At 44.6% G+C, this 10,455-nt stretch overlaps 1 protein-coding gene across 1 annotated transcript in view; it reads right to left on the bottom strand.

Moving 5' to 3' along the window:
- LOC102989054 (SWI/SNF-related matrix-associated actin-dependent regulator of chromatin subfamily A-like protein 1) overlaps positions 1 to 3,082 on the bottom strand; it is a gene marked incomplete at its 3' end in the record, with an annotated part of 35,317 nt that extends 32,235 nt beyond the window's left edge. Inside the window, exons 1-3 of the mRNA XM_028485566.1 lie at positions 2,881 to 3,082; positions 1,753 to 1,789; positions 490 to 1,358 (exon numbers count right to left, since the gene is read on the bottom strand). Of these exons, the coding sequence (XP_028341367.1) occupies positions 490 to 1,300 (811 nt within the window). The remainder of the gene's footprint in view (positions 1 to 489; positions 1,359 to 1,752; positions 1,790 to 2,880) is intronic.
- Between the last annotated feature and the right edge of the window lie 7,373 nt (positions 3,083 to 10,455).

The raw sequence follows: 10,455 nt of genomic DNA, 5'->3' as shown, positions 1-10,455 counted from the left end.
CCGCAACGGGAGAGGCCACAACAGTGAGAGGCCCGCGTACCGCAAAAAAAAAAAAAAAATCCCCGTAGAGGACAAACAGCAAATATAAATGAGGATAATGCTTTGGCTCTGCCCTTCTGGGAGACCCAACCTGAGCATGCCACGTCACCTGGCTGAGCCAGTTCCATCGCCTTTAAAATGGAAACAACACCTACTTCTCACAAAACACTGTTAGGCTTAAGTGCTACACTGCACACAAAGCACCTGGCAGGGGAACTATTCAGCCATTCTCCATGTGGCCATGTGGCCATGTGGCAGACCCCAAGCATGGCAGCTGTTTGAAGGAACGTCTATTATGAAAGGAAACATGAGCTAAAACAGAAAATTTTTAACAACTGGATGGACATAACGTGCCAATGCACTCTCTTCTTATTTATGAGAAACTTAGATTTAAAGAGACCCTAGAAGTAGGAAGAAACATCTGAAAGAACTAGATGGAAGACTCATTACCGTAGCGTCTGCTGGGCAGACTCTTAAACACTGCAATGAGCTCCTCGTTGTACCCAATCTTCACCTGGAAACGATCACCGATTTTTATGCATGTTCCCTGCTGGGAGCCTGCTGCTTTGTGGAGTGGGGTCCCTGATTTCTGTTGTAGTCTTTCTTCTGTCCTGGGCATCACACTCCCTGAAACGTTCTGCCCAGAGGTGGAGGGTCTTGCCATCCTGGCCTCTAACTCAGGATCCTTGGGAGGCTGTCCAGAGGAAGAAGCTGCTGTCTCCTGGAAATTCTTTGCTCTGGCCAAAGGCTCATGAGTTGTGTTAACAAAGGGTGTCGATTTGGTCTTGTGTGGAGCCTGAATCTGACCTTGCTCTACCCCATAAACCCAGAGCTGTTCGCTGGAGACCTCTGGAGGACTGTTTGCCAAGGGAGGGGAGATCCCAGCGAGAGTCACTTGATTTGGCGGGCGGTGGCTCGGGCAGGCTGCGGGCATCTCTTCTTGCCTCTGCCATGTCCCCTTTGCCTGCTCTGAGGTGCCGAGTTGAAAACTGTGGGAATTTTGAGGTCTCTGATCACCATCAGATGAACTCCTGGGATTCTGTTGCTTGAAAACAACACCATGGCTCCCTGACTTAGAAGGATCCTGGTGGAGGTGTCTGGAAGGGCCCTGCTTGGACTGGGAAGGTTTGGAGGCAATGGAGGAGCCCGAGACTGTGTTCTGATGCTGTTCTGCTAATAATTTCTCAGCTCTACGGGCCAGAGCCTTTTGCCGATTCTCTTCAATTTTTTTCCTCTGCTCCTCCGTAAGAGGCAAGGACATTTTAACAGGGAAATGTTCATGCAGCAATGTCAATCTTTAACTGGAAACTTGGCAAAAGCTGAGAAAGGAAAAACAATATTGAAATAAACATTAAATGTATGTATTTGCTTACCTTGATTTTAACAAGCTTTTGTCCCAGGAAATGCACAAGAAGCCAAAGGATATATGAAAGTTTCTTTTATAATTAAACACATACCCACACAGATAGTAGGTAGCATATGCCAAAAACCATGACTCTGACAAAAAGTAAAAAGCAAGGTCGATCAAATCCAAAGCCAAAAAGGTATTTCAACTGCAATATTTTTCTCCCTCTCATCCACCAGCCAACATGAGTTATCAGATCCCAAAAAGTTATATAGTGCAACCTAAATCCATCAGATAATGAGAAGGGCGACATTTCAAACTAGAAAGGATAATGGATTAGACTGACATAGACCAAAACAACCACATACCATGGCGTGACACTTGCTAAAACAGCCTCTTTCCAACCTGGAAGAAGGAAAAAAGCATTAGCATCACATACACTGCACACTAAATTCACCCCTCGAATACCATCGTTTTATCATTCCTGGCAAGTCAATCTGCAGGTGGTAAACCCACCACCATAGAGCAATGAGTGACTCTTCTGGAACAATAAGGAAAAAAAAAAGTAATACTCTCATTGTACAAATTCAGACGCTACATAAAGATGTAAAGAAAAGAGTAAAATTAATGTGTAATCTCAGTATCCATCATAACCACTGTTCATAGTTTAAGAGTACAGTATAATTCTGATGTTTTTCTATCCATATCCATAGATACAGGTCATGTAAAATATTTGGAAGACAGATGATTTATTACAAAATAGGATCGTTATATACGTTCTGTTTTGTATTCCGTTCCCGATTTCTTTTTTCCAATTAATTTACTTAGGTCATTTTTCTATGAGCTGAGCCACTACAATACTCTAGACCCAGGCGCTAGACACCAATTTCTCTGGCTTGATTCGAACTGAAGAGCCGCTACCCAATGTAACGCCACGTAATGTTTATAATGATGACAAGGTGGGGGGCGGGGGGCTCTGAGAAGCGCCCGAGGGTAAAAAGGTTTCCTTCCTGCTTGGACTCTCTTTGACCAGAACTCATCGATCCCTAGAAACCTTCCACTTCCTCCAATCACCAGCAGTTAAGAAAGGGTTAGGGAAAGGCATCGTTCCCGGGCTCGGCTGCAGTTGTCAGGCTCCCCGGGTAAAACACTCCTGCCTAACTTTCCAACCAGCGCTCTGCTGCGCCCCAAAACTCTCCAGGTCCAAGGCCAGGTGCGCTGCCTCCCCTAGCCAGGGGAGACGACGCCATGGGATGAAATCCCATCGATCAGCCCCAAACCATAAAGCCATCCCACTACATGGACGCCCGTCTTCTTTGTGCTGAGACCTGTGTTCCACCCCATTTGGGGGGCGCGCCTCTCCCCGACCTGGCAGTATGGGAGCGCCGCTCCCACGCCTATCATCTCCACTTGGATTCACCCTTTCCGTTGGCCCACTCCCTGCTCCAGGGTAGCATTTGGTCTCGTCCGCCACCGCCGCCTTCCTCCCAGTTTACCTTCTCACTCGGTGAGGCCTAGAACGCGAGCCACATTCGCACCCGACCCCGAACCCAGGCGCGTCTCCAGGGCCCTCCCGAGCCAGGTTACTCTTCCGGGTGGCCGGTTAGGCCCAGTTATTCGAGCGCTGCCAGTTCGCTCGCCTTATTTCAGCATCCAGGCCTCAGAAGTATTGCTGGTGGTGGGGTCGCTCCCCCGAGGAACTACACTTCCCAGAGGGCAACGCGGCCCCAGTTACGCTTTAAAAAGTGAAAGACCTCAGACGGGAGACCCGAGCGGTGCTGCAGGGCCTTCTGGGATTTGTAGTTTGAACTCGGAGCCTGGTGAGAATTAGGAGACGCAACGTCGTGGGCGGGGCTGAAATGATGCACCCTGGGAATTGTAGTCCTCGAGTCCCTCAAAGGTTTCAGCAAGCACCGGATCGTGAAAGCCTGGGTTGTTGTTTCCAAAACTGGAGTCACGCTGTCAGGAGTTGTCGGAGGTTTTTGTTTTTTGTTTTTTGTTTTCCGTGCTCTTCCTTATTTTTATTAGCACCCAGGAAGGAAGCAATATGAGCTGTGCAAAATGTACAACATCGTAGTAACACAGAGTTTGATTTGACAAAGCCAAAGATAGTGCAACTGTGGCTAATCTCATAGTAATACGGAGAGACGGGCAGACGGATTTGGTAGCTCTGAACAAAAGTATCCCCAGGGGTATCCATTCCTGATTTGATAACCTTGCAATTTAAGCACCACCTGCTGTTCCAACCCCGACCTGACCTTCTCAGATCAAAAGAGAATTAGCATTGTCGTCCCTGTCATCATTGTCTTCATCAGGCATTGTGCTGAGCATTTAATGTGAATTATCTCATTTAATCCTCACTACAGCCTTAAGGAACACACAGTATTTGTATCCCCCTTTTACAGATAGGAAAACTGAGCAGCTATTGGATAACTTTTTCAAAGCCTTGTTAGCCCGTTTGTGATTCTGACTCTGGAGCCCACACTTTCGAGAGAAAATTAGTAAGCTGACACTATCAGAGTCAGTTGACCCCATTTCTGAGCACCAACACCCTTTCCATTCCGTAATCAACTCCACTATGAAATATTGGTGGTAAATATAATATTTCCCTGTCATCAGTATTCACATAAATGTTGCTATTCTATTTTCAAACATGGCTCATTTAAAAACAGAGGTAGATCTCTACGTAAGGATTTGGAAAAATGGCCAAGATGTATTGTTAAGAAAAACAAAGCACATCAATGTGTATAGTTTGAGCCATTAAAAAAAAAAAAAATCCCTACCTCTAAATGCATGTAAACTCATAGTTCAGGGACAGGGGAGGATGGGATACACTCCTCTCTTTTTTAATCTATATTTTTCTGAATTATTTGAATTTTCTTATACTAATCATATAGAACTTGTGTGACTTTTGAAAAAGTAAATCGGGTTGGTTTTTTACATAACAAAAACATTGGCCTGGCTACAGGCCTTGAGTGAAGTTCAGCACTAGATAGTGTTCAAATCTCAGCTCCACTCCTTTTATTAGCCACATCAACACATGACCATGCCTCTAAGTTCTCATCTGTAAAGTTAGGATGAGAAAACAGTACTACCTTGCTAAATCTCCTTGTTGTGGTGAGGATCAAATTGAGAAAATACGGGAGAAGCACTTAGTGAACTGTGAAATCCCAGAACAGATGGGAGAGGGAAGTGGCTATTATTTGAGGTCAATCTTCTCAGGTCCTTCATTTCTCTACACCCAGCAGCCATTTCCTACTATATAGTGTGAACAGAAATGAATGAACATCTTTCCCTGCCCTTTCTGTTCCCCGGCAAACTCAAGTTAATTTGCTAAGAAAGCTGGGTGCTGGGCACTTCACCCACGTCTGCCACCAATTCGTACGACAGTCACTGCCCTTGGCTGTGCTCAGTTGGCTCGCCTGCAGAATGACATATTGCCCTTTGATGTGTGCTAAGAAGGCATGTGGACCAGTGGAGCTTGGATTCTAGTATTCCTATGGATTCATGGGATCAAAATCCCAATTCGGGAAGTCTGGATTTGAACTAAAAGATGTGCTTACCTTTCTAGCTCAAACATTCAAAAATTCTAAGAATGGGAAATTAGAATTATACTCCAATAAAGATGTTAAAAAAAAAAAAGAATTCAGTTAAAAAAAGCCTTGTCTTCAGAAAGTAAACTAATCAAACACCACTCATTGTTCGTATCTGCTTTGTCAACAGCACCGTTTATTGAGTACTGTTATATGCAAGGCTTTTTTGTTTAAATTTCTATACTTCCGAAGTTCTTCAGGCAACTTATAGTAAAAATTCATTCACTGAAAAGGTGTAAAGGCCTGGAGAAAAGCGCCGGAGCCAAGAAATGAAGGGAGAGAAGAGCCTAATTATAGCAGCTGAGCTCCAAATTAACTCAGGGCCTCCTGGCAGCTAAAGCAAAAAAGTGAAAACATCGTGCAAGGCCTTCAAATAAACACCGCACAGCTGCAGCTCCCAAATACAGGTCCGCTGGGCAGTGCCAACTGGTTTGAAGTGTCACCTGGTTGCCTTAGACGCACACAAACAAAAGGACAATGTGATAGGCATCTTGTAAAGTTAATTTTAAAAAAGATTTTTATAATTATGTATAATTACATAAAAATGGCTGGAGAGTTCATCTAGTGGTTTTTTTAAAGTTTAACTGACTTTTCTGTAGTAAAGGGATGAATGTCATAAGTGCCTTTATTAAAAGTAGTTTTTCTTTCAAAATTAAAAGTAGTTTTTCTTTCAAAAATATCCAATTATATTTAGTCTGTGAAATCCAAAAATCGGGCAGACACAACTGCAAGGGATTCCAAAGATGAATAAGATCCTGTTCCTGTTCCTCCAAAAGATTACAGTATTTGGAGGATAGAAGACAAATAGCTAAAACTGTCAGATTTAGCAAATGTCCCAAATAATTGTCCCCAACATTGCATGCACATACTTATATTTAAAAAGTATTACTTATCTGAAATTTAAATTTAACTGAGGGTCCTATATTTTATCTGACAACCATAAAACCAGTCCACTCCTGTTGTATCAGTGGGCAGGGAACAAATATGCATTGATAGATAGACGATTCACAGATATATTGATATGTTGAATTTTAAAGCTAGAACGGACTATGTGGTTTTATATGTGAGGAAACAGAGGCCAGATCAGCTGCTAGTTCAGACAGCACCTTTGTGTGTTGTAAAACCACACCCAGAGGAATTAGCTGTGCCTGACATCAAGGACCAGGCAGAGGCTGGGCTGGAACGGGGAACATCATTTCCACTGTAGGACTCTTTCTGACACTAATTAAACGTACAGATAATTGTTGCATGCTTGCCGTTGCCTGACAGTATGTCTGAGTACCTACTGCAGTCCTCTTCCTGGAGCTTACATGCTAGTGATGCAGGCCCTGGGCTTCCCTCCGTTTCTGATCCCCTAGAGAGGGCTTGACAGCCCTTTGGGAAGGGAGTTTTTGACAGGCACCTCAAGGGCATGTCATCACTCAAGTTAATTACACCTAGAGCACTGTGATAAGATTCGGGAGCAGGTGCAAGACTTTGGATGGATAAGGAGGCTGTTCCTTCCTCGGGTCCTGCCAGTTGGTAAAGACATTTGCATATCCAAAGCCCAGAGGAGCCACGTGAAGGTTTATAAGCCAAAAAATTCACCTTCCTTAGCGGTTGTTCCATTCTGATGGACTTAATTGCTTTGAGTCTGACAGTTCAGTTTTCCTCCCTTCTCTCATCTGCACCCCCATCGCTCCTCCCCCCAAAACCTCTAAATGTATTATAAAGACAGAAACTCAGTATTATTTCTACACCATGCATCCCACAGTTTGGTGTGAGGGTTCTCCAAGCATCTTAATTTCTCAGACTTTCTGGTCTTGGTGGCTGTGATTAATTCACAAGCCTCTCCCTCAAATCTGGCACATTTTCTGCTGGGATGGCTTTGCCAGAAGCACACCCCCCTTGACACCCTGCTCCAGTTTTCTTAAACCTGTGAAGTTTCACTTTTCCTGTTTCTCCAAAATCACAAATTCCACTTTATTCACCCATCCATTCATATATTCGTTTAGCAACAATTCACGGACCTGCTATGGGCCATATACTGTGCAAAGGCCCTGGGGTTGCAACAGTCAATAAAAACCCAAAGATGTCACCCTTTCTTCTTAAAGCTTACAGCCTGGTTGGGGACACACACACACACACACACACACACACACACACACACACAGGGAAACAAACTAAATGATAAGTGCTTGAGGGACATAAGCAGAGGGCCCAAGGAGAGACTACAGAAGGAACTATTTCATGGTGGTTAGGAGAGGACTCTCTGAGGGAAGGCCTTGAAGCTGAGACCAGAAGGAGGAGGGGAGGCAGCCATGTAAGTGTCATAGGGAAGAGTGTCCTGAGCCAGAGGCACCCAGGCAAGAAAGATCTGGGCATGTTAGGGGAGCTGAAAGAAGGCAAGTATGGCCACAGGACAGTGAGAGGGAAAGCGAGGGGTGCACGGTGAGGCTGGAGAGGCAAGTAGGACAGATAATGTCAGGGTCCTGCAGGCCCCAGAAAGATGTTTGGATTTTGTTCTGGGAGCGGTGGGGAACCACCGAAAGGATTCACTCTGGAATAGTGTGATATGGTGTGTGTCTTAAGAAGATTGTTCTTGCCGCTGACTGGAGGTTTTCCTGGAGGAAGGCGAGAGTGCCAACAGGAAGGTCTTTTAGGAAGCCAAGAAGGAGTCCAGACCAGGAAGCCCAGTGGCCTGGTGAGATGGTAGCTTTGGAAAGCTCCTTGGAGGGAGACTCCGACACCACGTCTCCTTCTCAGGGAGCCCGAATGTCTGAGTGCAGCACACGGCACTCAAAGAGCGCCCCCTTGCTCACCTCCCACTGTGGCGGTGGATGTGAAGTTGCTTAGAATGCTGGGGTAGTAGATGGAACTTTCTACGACAGCTGTTTTTTTTCTGTATACTAGGCAGCTTCTTTACAGAGATATGAATTGGAAAAATTGCTTTCTTTCATGATTATTAAAGGAAAATGGAGGCAAAGAGGAGACAAGTAGCTTGTTCAATGATACAGATAACACTGGAACCCAAACTCTCAGATGTCCGACCTCCTACTCTTCATCCAGTACGCAGCTCCCTAGGTGCTACAACAAGGGAAGAGCCATCAGACTTTGCTTAATAGTCTACTCTTGATAGAATAGGTAATCCATCCCATGGAAAATTGCCCCCTTGGCAGCCCTCCATTTGTGCCCACAGATGCGAAAATTTAACAATTCGAAGTCGCTGGCTTGGTGCAATACCCCTGTAGGCCACCAGGGGGCGAATAATAGTCCATGATCCTAGCCCGTGTTACTGCTTCCCATCACTGTCTGGGCTCCTCTTTACTCCTTGGTTCTCTATGTTTATGCCTTATCTCTTCTTCTTTCTTTCTTTTTCATCTTATATTACATTTATTACCTTTTTATTCTTCCCTTTCCCCCCTCCTGCTCCTCTAACCCCATAATCAGCCTGCCCACATCATGGAACTAAAACTTACTTTTAGTAGTTTGTTGCATGTGTTGAAATTCTCCTGGTTTTCAGTTCTCAAAGACTGTAAGGGTAACACTCTATATTACCCTCCCCTAGACATTCCCCTCTCACATTTGTTTGATTTTGACTTCTGTGGCCATCAATTGCCTTCCCCCTTCAATAGAGAAAGAAAGGGGATCCATTCCTGACTCAAATAAAACATCACACAAACAAAAGGTCATTCAATCGTTAAGGAATTTCAAAAGTAGAGGGAAATTTAAGTGGCCTTGAGGGCTGCATGCTGTCTCCACTGTAACTAAGACAGCATCTAAATAACCATCCAAAGCGTGGGGTTCCTCTGGATCTGAGAAACATGTTGCTCCTTCCTTCGCTTACTCCAGTATTTCTTGTTTCTTAACTGTCAGAAGATTCTCCTTAGTGTCCACTCCAGATTCTCTGCATGTTCAAATTTGTTCTGTCTATGGGAGAGAGCTATTTGGAGGGAGCTGCTATCTATTTTACGTTCCCACTGACCTGGGGGCTTGCTATCAATCCCTTCTGCAGAGCCACGCTGCAAGCTGCAGGTTGAGGCATTAGGGTGGTGAGGACACAGGATGGCCATCTGCTGAGAACAGAGCTACTTCCATCCGCATTAGAAGGAGGCCCGCTCAGACTAAATCACAGAGAAGGAACAGCCCCATTTATCAGGGGGGTAAATTATCCTAATTGAACGGTTAAAAGAATGAATGCTTTCTAGGTAGTTTACAGTAAAGGACCTCTTTCTCCTGGCTGCAATAATAGAAAACCACGGACCATCAGATCCATTTGGGAAAGAGCATTAGCATCCAGTCCACTCACCTCCTTGGTCCTCCGGCCCTTGTTTCCAGGAAGTCAACCTCCCTCTTAACAATCAGTTCAATATTATTTGAGTTTTTATTTTCCTCTTGTAAGCTTCTGAAAGAGCAGGGACTCTCTCCTTAACCCTACTTGTAAAGCAAGTGATGTGTAGTCTGGTAAGTATTACATACTCAAGCCTTTCAGGCTCCCAGCACGAGTCTGTACTTTGAAATGATGGAGGTAAATCCCCACCTTCCACTACCCCTCAGTTTCCAGTAAACAGACAGCTCCAGAATTCCTTCTCAGCACCCTCTCTAGCTTGCTACACGCACCTCCTTCTCTGCTTGTAAACAAATGAAAATACTTACTTGCTTTTCTCACAACTTAAAAGGCCCGTTTCATGCTATCAGTTGAAGAGATAGCATTTTAAAATATTAATTAAAAAACTATATATTTTTTGGATAAGCAATACATTCACATGATTCAAACTCTGTACACATGTAAAAGCACATACAGTGAAATGTTTTCTTCCAGTTGGAAGCAAGATTTAACATGAAGTTATGTAAGCTTCGACTTCAGGGACCCTCATTTGCAGCAGGCCTCTTCTAAGGTCCTGTACCTAATTCTATATTCATTTTGTATTATTTTTTCTTTAAAAGCTGCCCTGTCCTGAGACTTCCCTGGTGGCACAGTGGTTAAGAATTGCCTGCCAATGCAGGGGACACGGGTTCAATCCCTGGTCCGGGAAGATCCCACATGCCACGGAGCAGCTAAGCCCGTGCGCCACAACTACTGAGCCTGTGTGCTGCAACTACTGAAGCCTGCGCACTGCAACCACTGAAGCCGGTAGGATTAGAGCCTGTGCTGCGCAGCAAGAGAAGCCACCGCAATGAGAAGCCCACGCACCACACTGAAGAGTAGCCGCCACTCGCCGCAACTAGAAAAAGACCGCGCGCAGCAACGAAGACCTAACGCAACCAAAAATAAATAAAATTAAAAAAAAAAAGCTGCCCCCTCCCAAACTGTATAAGCTTCAGTGCCTCCAAGACTTGCATCTGCATCTGCCTGCATCCCTGTTTTTTAGCCACCCATCCCTTGCCCAACAGGCAATAAACGTCATCATTTTCTTGCATATTTTTCTGGATATATTTTATGTACATGTAAATAAAACCATATTGATCCCTCATTCCTTTTTCTATACAGGGTAACAT

Source organism: Physeter macrocephalus, unplaced genomic scaffold (genome assembly GCF_002837175.3).
Source record: "Physeter macrocephalus isolate SW-GA unplaced genomic scaffold, ASM283717v5 random_461, whole genome shotgun sequence".
Taxonomy (NCBI): domain Eukaryota; kingdom Metazoa; phylum Chordata; class Mammalia; order Artiodactyla; family Physeteridae; genus Physeter; species Physeter macrocephalus.
This window is presented reverse-complemented; position numbering and strand designations above follow the sequence as displayed.